This window comes from Eubalaena glacialis, chromosome 16 (genome assembly GCF_028564815.1).
Source record: "Eubalaena glacialis isolate mEubGla1 chromosome 16, mEubGla1.1.hap2.+ XY, whole genome shotgun sequence".
In the NCBI taxonomy this organism is placed as follows: Eukaryota; Metazoa; Chordata; class Mammalia; order Artiodactyla; family Balaenidae; genus Eubalaena; species Eubalaena glacialis.
The window spans coordinates 76,487,665-76,501,719 of NC_083731.1; the positions used below are offsets into that span (position 1 = coordinate 76,487,665).

A 14,055-nucleotide genomic window follows, 5' to 3' on the forward strand; every position below is an offset into this window, starting at 1 on the left:
CACTTATCTAATCTCCATAAATATCTCCTATGAACCAAACTCCAGCCTCAACTTGTTGTAATGAGTCTTGTGTGATTAAATACCAACAATTTTCCTAGTCAACATTTGGGTTCTTATTGGAACGTGATGATTTCTTTTAAAATGTAATCTTAAAAATTTATCTTCACTTTTTACAATAAACTCGTAACTACTCTATATTTACAAATGACTATAAGAAGTAATCATGGTGACATCAAGTCAGTGACAGATAGAGCAACGGCCTGTAATGAAATAGCAGAATTTTATGGCTCAATGTTTAGGAAATAATATTCCAATATTTTGAGCTGTTGGACTTGGTCCGTAGAATTTAAATTAAATCATTTGCTTATTTTCCTTCTTTTTTTTTAAAAAAAAAAGTCTAAAATCAGATTATATTTTGTCATCAGAGGAGTCGTTTGAAGTAACATTTTCAATCCTGTAAAGAATATCCTTTCCATATTCCTTTCATCCTCTTTACTTTCCATGAAAATAAACCAGTCTAAGATTGCATGCATCTCTACCCTCAGAAAGCCTTCAAACAAAAGTTTCCTGCTGGTCTGGCATGACACTTGGTACTCTGAAGTTTTCCTGTCCCTGCAGGCCCTAGGATATAGTCAGGCTTTCAGCCAAGAATCAGGAGGTTGGAGTGTAGGGCTATTTGCCAGCATCTAAAACAGAGAAGCAGTTTACTTTAACACTACACTTTGCAACATCCATGTTTATTAAAGCATTTGTTATCTAAGAGCCCAACACTGCTGCAGGAAAAGAACACTCCCCCTGGGAAGCCCTGGGGTTTAACTCCATCTGGTTTCCATGCTGACAAGGGTGAGATTTTCATGAAAGCAACCCAAAGCTCTTTGTAATGAAAGTCGCACGTTCTAGAAAACAGAGCTCTAACTCCCAAGCCAGCAGATTGAATGGGCTTCTCCCTTTAGTCACTGAGTAACTCTGTGCAGGTCACCTGCCCTTCCTGTCTCAGATTCTGTCCACACACAAAGAAAATTGAGGTTACGAAAATGCTTTAGTCTCAAGGATGCAGATGCTTCAGACAACGGTGTTGGTGATTGCGTTTGAAACAGGGCAGAGAGGAGGCTTGAAATGAGAAAATAATTTCTTCCTTCTACTACTAATCTTGTTAACATATCTTCAGGTTCTTAACAATGAAGTGGATGTATATTTTGGTGATGGACTTATTGTCTTCTTATACATCATTAAGTATACTTTCTTTTCTTGTGTGGATTGTTGTAGCATGCCTCGTACATATAATCATTCTAAATCTAGATAGGTGTTTACCTCTTACATCTTTGGACTGGTGTTAGCCTAAGTCATAAAATCTTATAAAAATTATAAAATCTACAAAGTAAATATAAATACATCTTTTTATTTTCATTACAAAGTTTCTAACAACTATACCAGACTTAGAACAAATCCTCTAAAAAAGCAATCAAAATAATATAAATTTGAAGGTTCTATTTGAATGGTGGGTGATGATAATAATAATAATAATGTGGATATATAGAATTTAGAAAGCACATCTTTCTCTAAGATGCTAACATGCTTCATGAACTCTCTGCAGCATATAAAACAGGCTGCTGAGGATGGGTGTGGCTAACAGAGCAGAACTGGAAAGCCTGCTTTAAATTTAATTCACCAAAGTCGAGCTCCTCCTTTGACAATTTAGCTTGTATTTTCAAAATACGATACTCCTTCTAATAAAGGTCACTGCAGTAGGACATATGGCAAGAAGGGAGCTGTTCTCCCAGGAACGAGAGTCCCTGTATTTTCACCTCCCCTTCATTTCCCTTCTCTTCCCTTCTCTTCCCTTGGACTCTAATTTGATGCTCTATTTACGAAGTTCTCAGTGACAGCCATATATCAAGAAATAAGACTTGGAGTGCCCTTTGATTCTAAAGAAAGAAAAGTGAACCATACCTTGTGTAAACTGAGTCACACTGTGGTTGCCTTGGCCCAGGTTGAGGAGATATCCATGTCGAGGGGCCTCCGTCACAATAAACCTAAGAGAAAGATGTAAGCTGTCTCTGTCCTCCACTTTCAATACTTTGCTTGTGATCATGAACCCCAAGTGGCCTGTGGCCAGAGGGCGAAGTGTAGAAGCCCCTTTGTTCACTGCAATTTGAGGGACACTATTGTCAACAGCTAAGACCTGGATCTTCATCACTTGGGGTCTTCTTGTTTCAAATACTGTATCAGGAAAAACATAGAACTCTGTATGGGAACCATCAGTCACCATGAAGGAGAAGCTGTCTTCACTTGACTCGGTGCCATCATGTCTGTAGCTGATTAAGTTTTCATTCAAGTCTTGCTTGGTAAAAATCATGGCGGGTCTGGTATTGTTGAATAGGAGTTGACCATGAACAGGCACCTGGGTGACAGTGAATTTCAAGAGTTTGTCTGGAGTATCTCTATCTTCCACAGTGAGTTCAAAGGGAGTAATCAGCTTGTTTTCTCCTTCGCTGACAACCAGGTTATGGATGGTGACCACTGGCTTTTTGTTGTCCACATCACTGATGGAGATACGGAATGTCCGGAAGACAGGGTTACGCCCGTCAGTGACTTGAAACTCAAAGCTGTCCATCTTCACCTCGTCATCAGCTGTGTGGATGTAGTAGATTTTGTTGCCAGCCAGTTGGAGTTGAGTGAAAGATGTGATGGATACTCCAGGTTGGTCTGTGCATTCTAAGTGACCTCTCATGGGAGCCCTGGTGATGGTAAAAACTAAGTTTTCATCAGGACTGTTCAAGTCACTAGTGCTTAGTAGGTCTGTTGTGAGGGTGACCTTACCACCTTCTTTCAAAGACACTCCCTTACTTATCACATCAGGGAAGACAATGTCAAGGCTCCCAACAGACACATAAAAGTAGCGATCTATAAGGGCATTTATTCCATCAGTCACATCAAATTTAATTAGATCCCGAACGCCCTCTTGCCCAAAATGGACATACTGAATTAAGTTCCTGTCCACTTCATCCTGGGTAAAATTCATGCCCAGTGTGATATTTTCAAAGACACCTATAGGTTTTTGTCTCTGTAATAAGCCATGTCCTGGCCCATAACGAATAATATAAACCAAGGATTCGTCTTCAGAATCTAAATCAGTTGCCATTAATATTTTGTTGTTGATAATTTTGGTTTCCCCAATTTCTATTTCTAGTCCATTATTGATGGCCATTCTGGGGGTCTCATCATCAACAGGGATAATCATAATGATGACCATCTTTTCCACAGAGTGCTTACCATCTGTTAGTTTAATCATGAAACTGTCTTCCTGAGTCTCAGAGTCATCATGCTCATAAATAATGCTGGAACTCTCTATGATCTGGTCCAAGGCGAAGCTTTCAACCAAAACCGTGCCATTTATCAGCTGGTTCATGATGTGACCGTGGGTAGGAAACTTGGTAATAGTGAAAGTTAAGTCATCTGGGGGAACGTCAGCATCAGCAGCATTGAGGATGGGCGTATCGACCACCAGACTCATGCCTTCCATCACCATAAATTCTCTCATAAATATTTCTGGCTGTTCATCATTGGTGGGAATGATTATGATGGGGAAAAAATGTCTCTCTGAAAAGTTAATGCCATCAGAACAACGAAATATAAATCTGTCTTCCACTGGTTCTACTCCTTTATGGACGCTCTGGACGTAGTTTATATGACCCTGCCTGAGATCTTTCAGAGTGAAAGCACTTATGGCAATTCCTGCTCTTGATTTTTCAGAGCCTGGGGCTGGAGAGATGTTCTCCACGTAACCTGAGGTAGGCTGAATAACTATGGTGCACAAGATGTCATCAGTGAGGGAATCAGTATCTTCAGCACTTATGTGCATTGAGGTTATAACACTTTTATCACCTTCCAGCACTATAAACCGTTCACCTACAGAAATTTCTGGGGCCTGGCTGTCAACAGGGAGGATGGTCACCCACACGGTAACTCCTTGGATAGTATTACCACCTATTCTCCATTCTTGAGACATATCTGACAGACTCAGGTTGAAAGAGTCCTCCTTGGGCAATAGACCTATCTCCCCACTAGTGTGGGTGTAAACAACTGAGCCCTCCAAGATGTCCCTTTGGGTAAACTGCTCTGCTGGAACTCCATTGACCAAGATTTCTCCACATAAGGGCGGATCGTCCAAGAGGAAAGTCAACATCAAATCATCAGTGTCCTCATCGGTCCCCTTGATAACATTGGCAGTGATTTCAGTAGCCCCATTTTCTAAAACATCTAGATAGGACCCCAGAGTGCCTGCAGGAAGGCTCAGCATGGGCACCTCATCATCCACTGGCCGGACATTCACTCTGAGAGTGATGGGCACCACATGGTGTCTGTCGCTGACCTCCAAGGAGCAACTATCAGTCAGAGATTCATCCCCATTATGGGCATAGGAAATCCGACCCTGTTTTATGTCCTCTAAGTGGAAAATCCCATCTACACTCAGTATCTGTCCAGACATCCTCATGTGGCCATGTTTGGGTGCCTGTGTGAGAGTGAAAGTGATGTGGGCCGAATCAGTGTCTACATCATTCACACTCAACTCAGTCTCACTCAGGATGTGGTGGCCCTTTTCCTGAATAGTGAAGCCAGTGTTGAGGACCTCAGGTGGCTGGTTGTCCACTGGCTGCAAGTAAAGGGTGAAAGTGCCTGGAGCCACGTTCCCAGCTCGGTCCTCCACCTGGAATTGGAACTGGGCCACTCGGGCAGCCACTCCCAGTTCTTGATCTGGAGGTCTGTAAGCAATTTTATGGTGGTTGACCTGGGCTTGTGTAAAATGGGCCACCACCACTGAAGGGTTGTCAGTCAGGACCAAGGTGCCCAGTGGGGCTGGTGAGTGGTTTTTATCTGTGTCCACTGGGGGCTGTGTCACCGTGTAGCGTAGTGTCCGGTCGTCTGTGTCCAGGTCAGTGTAGTGCAGCCACTTCTTCCTCAGCGGTGTGAGCTGGGATTCCTGTACCACCATCCGAAGGGGACAGCCGCTGCCCAACTCCGGAGGGAGGCGATCCACGGGATGAATGCGTATCACAAACCTCTGTAGCCCAGACCTGTTAGGGGGGTCATGGTTATCCTGGACTCGAAATGTGAACTGGTCCATTACTGGCCCAGGATTGTGAGGCCCAGAGTGCCTGTAGAAGAGTCTCCCCTCCGTTATGTCTCGCTGCCGCCACTCTGTCACTGTTTTCTCATAGAACGCTCCCTGTTTTCTCCAAGGGCCCCTGATCAGCATCTCTTCCTCCTGGGGAGGATGGGTTTGACGGAGAAGCAGATGCCCTGTAGTTGAGGAGGGCGACTCTAGCACAAAAAGAAGCAGAGAGTCATCTGAGTCCATGTCAGCTGCACTTAGAGCTTGGGGCAGGATGGGCACGGTTTCACCCTCTGCCAGTGTCAGCCCCGTGTTGGCACTGAGGACTGGTGGCTGGTCATCCACAGGCACTAAGGTGATAGGGAACAGGAATTGCACCTGGTGCCTGCGTCCTCCATCCGCCATTCGAAGCACGAGGTTGTCACTTAGGGAGCCATCTTTGTCATCGTGGTGGTAGACCACTTGGCCGGCTGCCAGCTCGGCTACCGTAAATGTCTTGGGGGCAGAGTTGCCACTGGAGGCACCCAGAAGGACAAGGTGACCATGCCGGAGCCCAGCCACCACCTCCAGCTGCACTGCCTCTAGGTCATCCTCATCACTGATGACCAGGTTCTGGGGTCCACTGCCTGCAGGGCCGGTGAGGGGCCGAGACTGGCCCTCATAGAGAACGAGCCCAGTGTTCCGGGTGACCACTGGAGCCAGGGTGTTCATGGGCTTCACCACCACCATGAAGGCAAAAGGCTCTGAAGCTGCTCCTTCTGGGTCCACTACCTCCAGCTCCAGTTCAAAGAGACGCTCCTGGTCGGAGTCCTCAGAGGGGGGCTGATAGGCAATCTTCAGGAGGTGCAAATCCCTCTGAGTGAAGGAGGAGAGGGGCAGACTGCGATCATCAGTGCTCACCAGGTAGCCCTGGCCAGGCTGGAAAGGAGAGGTGAGATTGAAGATCAACAAGTCGGGGGTAGACTCAGCATCCTCGGCTGCCAACATGTCTGGCGTCAGGGCGGTCAGTACAAACTGGTCCACCTCCATCATCATCATGGCCACAAAACTGGGCTTCGGTGCACTGTTCTCAGCCCCTCCTCGGATTCTCACCAGTACTTGGAAGTGCTCGCGTTTCAAAGCAGGGCTGCCCACAGGAGACCCTCGTGAGCGCAGCTCCACCACCATGGGCACCCAGTCCCTGTTTGGAGAACGACTGGGAGCCGTGTGGCGGTAGCGCACGCCTAGTTCCTGGAAAGCTTTGCAGTCCATCAGGAGCGGCTCCTGGGTGCCCGCCTCGCTGGCACGTCCCGCGACTGGCGGGTAGTGAAGGAGTTCCCCGTAGCGAGGCAGCGCGCCCAAGCCAGACAGGATGCCCACGTGACACTCCTCGGCCTCGGGCTGGTAGGCGAATTCCAAGGTCCGAGCGTCCAGGGCATTGCTGGTGCCCAGCAGCTCCTCCACGACCAGGGGCAAGTTCCGAGTTACAACCTCCAGTTGGGTGAAGACCACCTCCACCTCCAGCACCAAGGGTAGCACTGCCGCCCCTCCCGGCGCGTCGTAGCGGAGCTGCAGCCGGACCCGATCCCGCGACGGGCTGCGCGCGCCCAGGTGCGAGTAGCGCACCTCTCCAGCGCCGAAGTCGCACGGGAAGCGCTTGGGACTCAGACGGCCGGGTCGCTGGGCCAGCGCATCGTTGTCTAGCACGCTCACTACGCAGCGATCCCCCGGCTGCACCTGCAGCACCAGGTCCTGCAACGGATCCAGCCAGACCTCACGGCCGAAGGGCACCCGAAGCCCACGGTTCGCCGGCACTATGGCCTCTTCGGAGGGGACCCCTGCAACGCCCGCGAGATCCGGGGACAGCAACGCCCGGCCGGGGTCAGGGGGCTGTGCCCGGACGCGGCTTACCAGTGACAGGAGAAGCAAAAACAGCAGCACCAGCCGGGGCGGCGGCGGAGGCAACGGTGGAGAGGGGGTGGGGTTGGCTGCGCGGCGCGCGCGGGCGGTGATTCCGGGGGTCCGGGCTGCGTGCATGGTCCGGATGTTAGGGCTCGGACGGGTCGTCCTGAGAGCGCAGTCAGTCCCAGTCCGGGGCAGGTGGTAAGAGAGCCCTCCGGAAAGTGCCAGGAACTCCGCAAGGCGCCCGGGAGTTCCTGCTGTAGCCGAGGCTGGACCAGAAGGATGGGAAAGAGGCTCGGCACGGTCCCCGGAGCTGCCGGGGAGGCTAAACCGTCCCGGCCGGTCCAGCTCCGCGGCTCGCGGCTCAGTCGAGCGGAGAACTGAGTCCCTGCACTCCTCCCTCCCAGGTCCCGGGACCCTGAGCTTTGAGGGAAATCCCTCCCCTCGCACCCCCTTACTCCAGTCCTCCCAGGAGGCCAATCGTCGGTCCCGGGAGGAGGCCCCGAGACGAGGGTTGGGTAGCGACTTCTGCCAATCAGCTCCTAGGGGCCGAGGCCGGGAAACCGCGCGGAGGGGAGGAGATAGAACGCGCGACGCGTTGTCCTGGAAGTGAGGGCGCTAGCTCCGCTCGGCCCTGCTAGGGCTGCGGCTCTCCAGCCCCAGAGCCGGAACACGCCGCCGAGCTAGATTCACTTTTCCAGCTGCCTGCGATCCAGCAATACCCCCGTTTTAGCTCCCATGCCCCCAATTCAATGGGATCCCGCGCAGGGAATGCTTATTTCTCACTGTAACTTGCAAACCTGAGAGGAAAGTTAGACGCAACGTGGCTTGAGTGTGAATCAAAACCCAGAGCAGTTTAGGGAGAAACTCTGGGGCCTATGCGCATAAGAAGGAAAGCTGGAATTAAAAGCCCGTCTAGAGGAGTTTGCGCCTCCCCTCGTCCCCGCCCCCCGCTGTCTCCTCGTAAATTACAATGACTACAGTTCTCGGATTGGTGAGATTTTAACAAGCCCCTCCTTTGCAACCACATTTCAGAGTAAAAGGAAAAAGGGGCACTTGGAATGTGTGAGAAACGCCATCAGAGCGGAATCGAGAGAGTCGCACCAGAGGATACGTTCCAGGGTATGTAGCCCCCGGGCTCTTCCAAAGCCGCCGTTGTTGAGGTAGTGGTCATTACAGACGTTCCTATTCTCTTCGCAGTAATTAGACCAAGTACTAACTAGACCCGCGTGTCAGAATCACATTTCTTGGCCTGCCAGGAGAATTGATAAATACCCGGAGGGCGAACTAAAATAGGTTAGCTACCCTCAGTCAGCAGGTTTCCAGGTCAGACTCGAGCTCTGCCTGCCCCCTTGTGTTTGTCGGGTTTCAGAAGTGTGTAGATTCCCTTTCCGAAAGGTTTTCTAACTGCTTCCCCCCACCACCAAACGCTCACAATGAAAACTCTACCATTTTAGATTAGTTCTTTAAGCAGTCTTGGTTATCCTGAGCAAAATGTTTTATTTTGGGTCATGTTCTTTTCTCTCCAATAATACAAATCAGATAATTAATTGGAATATAAAATTGAAATAATGGTCATCCTGCCCTTTTCCTGCTTAAAGGTATTTTAGATTTGGGGGGAAAAAAAGGAGTGTAAGACAGTGTTAGTCCCTTTTACATTTCAGTCCAAATTGAAGATATAAGATGCATATGCGGGTACACTGCAGTGAGAAGCATTTGTCCCTTTAAACAAGATGCATATGCGGGTACACTGCAGTGAGAAGCATTTGTCCCTTTAAACCTTTTGTGTCTTTCTCCTGAGCTCCTCCAGTTTAGGGTTTTGATCCCTGCCTGAAGCATTGAGAGCTATTTTCAAGGCCACTGCATCACCTCTGTGCATAAGTATTGCTGAGTGATAATCAGAGACAGCTCCAGGAAGCCCGCTGGGCAGTGTCTGACCCTGGGAGTCGAGAGGGAGAGAGACTAATTTTAAGTGAGCCACTTATCCAAACAAATAACATTTAGTTAATTGAATATATTTCAGCTTATTCTATACATATTGTACTTTTAGGGAACTTTGAACTCCCGCTTACAATTGGTACATACATTTCACAATTTAGTACAAAACGAACATCCAGGAACACAGAAGGGATGTGACCAGTCTTTTAAATGTATGAGACAATCCCCAACCAGCTCTTCATCAATTTCCAATCTGCTTTGGGCATTATTATTTTCTAATTTAGTATGCTTATTTATTATTACATACAGAATTCAAATTGTAGTGACAAGGAAAACATCTATTATGTCCTGTTCACAAATAAAACAAATGGGAAGATGCCAAGTGAAATAGGACATCAATTTCAGAATATGGTTCTTTATATATTGTATTTCAAATTCTGGTTATGTGTCTTGATTGAAAAATGTCAGCTGGAAGCCAAATCATCCTTATTCAGGCATTGTGACTCTGGGTATGTTCTGACCAGAATGAGACCATCATCCTGACCCCTGATGCTTCCCAATGGCTCCAGGCATTTCCTTTCTTCCTTTTAAAGTCCAACTCTGTTTGACTTGCAAGCAATGATAAGATCAGCATCTGAGGTATGGCAGTATGCCCGAAGGGCAGAGTTCAATATTTTGTTTCATGGGAAGAAGAATAGAGGTCCACATTTATTTTCAAGTAGCCTAAGGAAATCAGTAAATTATAATCTTTTTTGACTTTTTAATTTAGCCTGCCTTGACTGAAGTGATGGAATGATTCTTAGGAATTATTATTATTTTTTGGTAAATGTCTTAGTTATTTGGGTTTTTAAAATTACATCGAAGGTAACAGATACTGTCATTTGCTTAAATATATTTTGCATTGATGATCGTTGATATAATAGTGAAATATTAAATTCTCATCTGAAAGCAAATATTATTGGTGGTAATGATCTCGCATTAAGATAAATAGCTCAGTGTTGAAATATTTCTACACTTAAATTAGCAAGGATATTTTATGGCCAACATTCACAATATTACAAGAGATAAATAAGTTGACAAACGTAATTTTTTAAAATCTGAGCTTAATTCTTCAGTTCTTACCTTTTTAAGCTTTTAGACAATTGCTGTATATATTCTGGGGAAAATATCCTCTATAATAAATTCTTAAATTTGTTTACTCTATGAAAAACACACCAGAATGTCTCCACAAATCAACTTGAAGCTAAATTTATTGATCGCTAAAACTCAGATGAGTTCTGACCTAAGGTTAAGCACCAGAGAATTTGTGCCCTAAAATAAAAGAGGTAATGTGATGAATTTAAGATGCAGGCAAGATGTTCATGTAGAAACTGGACAACGGGTTTGGTACTCTAAAGTAAGACTGGAGCTAAAGATACACCTGGTTACATTTTGATTGTTACAGTGTCACTTCAGGGTTTATTTCACATCTGTTATGTTCCTCTACTGGCTCAAAAGACTCCAATAGAGACTGCCTCATAGGTGCCTTAAAAATACTTACAGATGAGTGATTGAAGCTTTATGTCAAAAATCTGTAATCGTTGTCAATAGAATTTTATTCTTTGATAGCTTCAAAACCATGGTTTCCTATAAATCCAAACTTAACTGATTTCAGAGCAGTGCTGAAGGGGTAAACTGCCCTGCGCTGATTGACCAAGAGCTGGGTTCCAGCCTTGGCTCTGACACCCACTATGTGACTTGCAGCAGTTCCCTTTGTTTTGCAACCACAGTCTCCTCAACTATAAAACAAGGGACTCAGTCTTTGTGGACAAATTCCCCTTTGGTAACCCTTTGGGTTTTGGTATTTGGTGCCATAAGACCAAATTTATGGATGACCCGCCATTTTCCTTCCTTATGTTCTGTGCTCAGAAGCAATAGTTTTCATTCTTGCCAGAAAGACTGACTCTGTTAATAAAAACTAAGTCACTACTACTAGGTTAGAAAACTTAGAACTCAGAGCTTGTGCCCTTTGCCAATGAATTGATTGTTCCTTTTTCGATTGTATGACAATGTTTGTATTCATTGACACGGGCAGTTTACATACAACATCATTAAGTAGCTATATTTTTTTAATCAACAAGAAAATCAAAATTAAAATCTGGCAATACAAAACTCAATTAAAATTCATTATGAGGATAGGTAAATTTTCAAGGTGGATCTATCATAAGGTGATACAAATAGTGTCATAAATACCCAGATCTTCCAGATGAAGCTATGTTCAGATGGGGGTCTACTATGTGGAAAAAGAAAGAACACTGAACTAGAAGTCAGAAAATCCTGCTTTAAAGTTGGATTTTCCACTTACTTGCTTGGAGCTGTGGACAAGTCACTGTCTCCATTTCTAAAAATGTGATTGGAGAGGAGAGAAGGAAGGTGAAAATACTGCCTTGACTTTCCTCATGAAGCTATTGGAAAGATGAAATAACAAAATGTATATGTATTTATGTATATGCATATATGCAAAGTTGAAATAAAGAAAAATGATCATTGTTTTCAAATACCTTTCTATATCTAAAAATATATAGGTATAGATAGATAGATAGAGATATATTCCAAATTTTTATGAAGTAAAGATGGCAAACTCTTAGTTTCTCTTTGGTTCTCCTTATCTCATTTTCTGAATTTATTTCTTAGTATCTTATTAGTGAAAGTGAAACATTTGATTGTGATTATAACAAATAATATACCCTAATTATATCTATTAATTGTTCTATCAGTTTTCCTCTCTTGCTTGGATTTCCAATCTTTCCAGTTGTTTCATCTTTGGTTAAAATCTTGCTTAATTTTTCCTATTTTGTAGAAAACAATCTCCCTCAGTAGCAATACCCCCTCAAACTATGCACACATCTCGCTCTTTCTTAATCTTTTGAATCATCTGAATCTACTATTTCAACTTTCTTACCAAACAGATTTATAAACCTTCTACCGGGTGACGTTCGCCCTGCAAGTTATCTTGACCATGACTTCCCTCATTCTCTGGAGTCATTAAGTTGGAGAGAATCTATCTCCGCAATGTCATTCACAACTGTCCTCTCTTCCCAATCCTGTCTGTCATCATCCTAGTTCAGTTCAACATTATTTTTCTTTTAACTTTCTTCAAATCCCAGTCTCCTTATGGTTTTATCTGCCATTCTATGCATCGCTCCAGAAAAAAACAGAAGTTCATCTTTGATCATAGCATTTTGCTAAAATCTCTTCTGGCTTCCCATTGCCTGTCAAGTAAAACACACTGTCTTCATCTTTATATTTTATGCTAAACTATACATTGTCTGGGGATTGAACTTGCTGTCTTCCTTCTAGATCTTTGCTCATCTCACCTTTTTAACCTTCACTTTTTAGCCCACCATGCTCCTTCTACCTGCAATGTTCTTCTCTGCCCATGGGAGTCTATCAGAAATTTAAGACCTACAAGAACCTTATAGACCATTTATAATACCATAACTTCCTCCTGTCGTAGGTGAGGAAACTGAACCAAGGAGGCTGAGATCTGGGTGTAGAGCTGGAGAGGAAAAGAGAGTCCTAGATCCAACTGCAAAGCCAGTGTCTGTATCTTCTTTTAAGCTCCAATTCAACCTTTAAGGCTGATGGCAAATATTCACTCTCCCATGGAATCTTTGCTCATCTACTCAACTTAGCCCACGCTACGCATCTTTGACTCTGTCCATCCTCTTCCCCCTGCATCAGAGGCCTTTGCTTGTGTTTCTCACCTGAAACCACTTCTACTGTATGTTGCGGTGTTGTCATTGTGTTCTTGTGCCCATCACTATTTTGAAAGCGTCTTGAGCACGCAGCCTGATGTGTGTTTGCTCATCCTTTACCTCCATAAAGACAGTAATAAATACCTATTACATGAAATTAGATCACATTTTATTCTTTTCCAAGCAATCTCACTTGAAACAACTCAGCCAGATTTCACAACAGCTTTGGGAGGTAGCCAGGTGTATTATTCAGTTTTCTTAGTAGCAAGCAAAAGAGAATGAAGCAAAAAAGAAATGAAAAGATATTGGATTGCTCTCATCATTTCTGGGAAGGCAATAGCGGAAGGCTCAGAAAAGTGAACATGAACCAAAAAGCCTAGGCAACCAGAAGCAAAGTCCTGCGTGGCAAGGGTCTGGTGGGGATGGCACTGCAGCCACCGCTGGACAGTGGACCCTGCAGGCGACTCCTCCACTACAGCCAACACTGGGTGTGAGGCAGCAGCTCTGTAAACATCACCTCTGCCACTCTTGGACTTGAGATGTCACAGCAGCCACGGACCAAATGAATCCTCTCTGTCACTGTAAATTCAAACATCAAGGCAGGCATGGATTTTTCCAGCTTAAGTCTCGGGCCCACATTCCAGCTGCCAAGGGCACGGGGAAAGTGTGTGTCTGCCCTTTTTGGCCTCCTGGTGTTGAGTGGCTCTCCTTACCACTAAGATTCACGCTGTGGGAATTTCTCACTTAGAAGAAAGGAGCTGCAATTCCAGGGAACGAAACAACCACTGCACATTGTAGCAGGTTAAGTATCAATAGTACCATTTTGTATCTGAGAAAATTGAGACCTAGCTGGGTTCGGTGGGGTTTTTTTTTTTCAAGTTCACGCAATTAATGACATTAGAATTAAATACATTTGATGAAATGAAAAATAAATTACATGAACTACAATTCAAGTCATCTGACTACTGCTAGTTTGTTCTTTCTTTTACATTCTGAAATATGCCATTAAAAAAAACATTTTTAAGCACATTTGGCAAAACCTGCATATGTTTTTCTTATTCAGTGAAAGGCTTACTGAGCACCGCAGAGAGGGGAAAGTGGTCCATGAGAGCATTATCTTTTGACGGGCTTTCCTAATGGGGATAACTGGATTACATACTTGGAAACCTACTAAATCCACACAATTGTGAAAATCCTTCTGGTTGAGAAAAGTAACTGATGGAGGAGGGAGAAGAGAGGAGAGGCCAGGTCACTGTGATTTGCAAGGACTTGAGCTGAGCCAGCAATAAGAACTCAGTGTGGCCCGAGGTTCAGCATAAAAGCCTTGACTTGACGCCCTTAAAAATAGTTTTCCCCAATATTTGGCTGTGTCATGTTAAGATCTTT

At 45.0% G+C, this 14,055-nt stretch overlaps 1 protein-coding gene and 1 long non-coding RNA gene across 5 annotated transcripts in view; one reads left to right on the top strand and one right to left on the bottom strand.

Moving 5' to 3' along the window:
* The window catches only part of FREM2 (FRAS1 related extracellular matrix 2), a 153,756-nt gene extending 146,359 nt beyond the window's left edge, over positions 1-7,397 (bottom strand). For all 3 annotated transcript variants that reach the window (XM_061171224.1, XM_061171225.1, XM_061171223.1), the window contains exon 1: positions 1,951-7,397. In XM_061171224.1, coding sequence (XP_061027207.1) covers positions 1,951-7,129 — 5,179 coding nt within the window. In that variant the 5' untranslated portion in view covers positions 7,130-7,397. The remainder of the gene's footprint in view (positions 1-1,950) is intronic.
* Positions 7,398-7,635: 238 nt separating this feature from the next.
* LOC133076497 (uncharacterized) overlaps positions 7,636-14,055 on the top strand; it is a 106,940-nt gene continuing 100,520 nt past the window's right edge. For both annotated transcript variants that reach the window (XR_009697542.1, XR_009697543.1), the window contains exon 1: positions 7,636-8,116. This is a non-coding gene — a long non-coding RNA (uncharacterized LOC133076497). The remainder of the gene's footprint in view (positions 8,117-14,055) is intronic.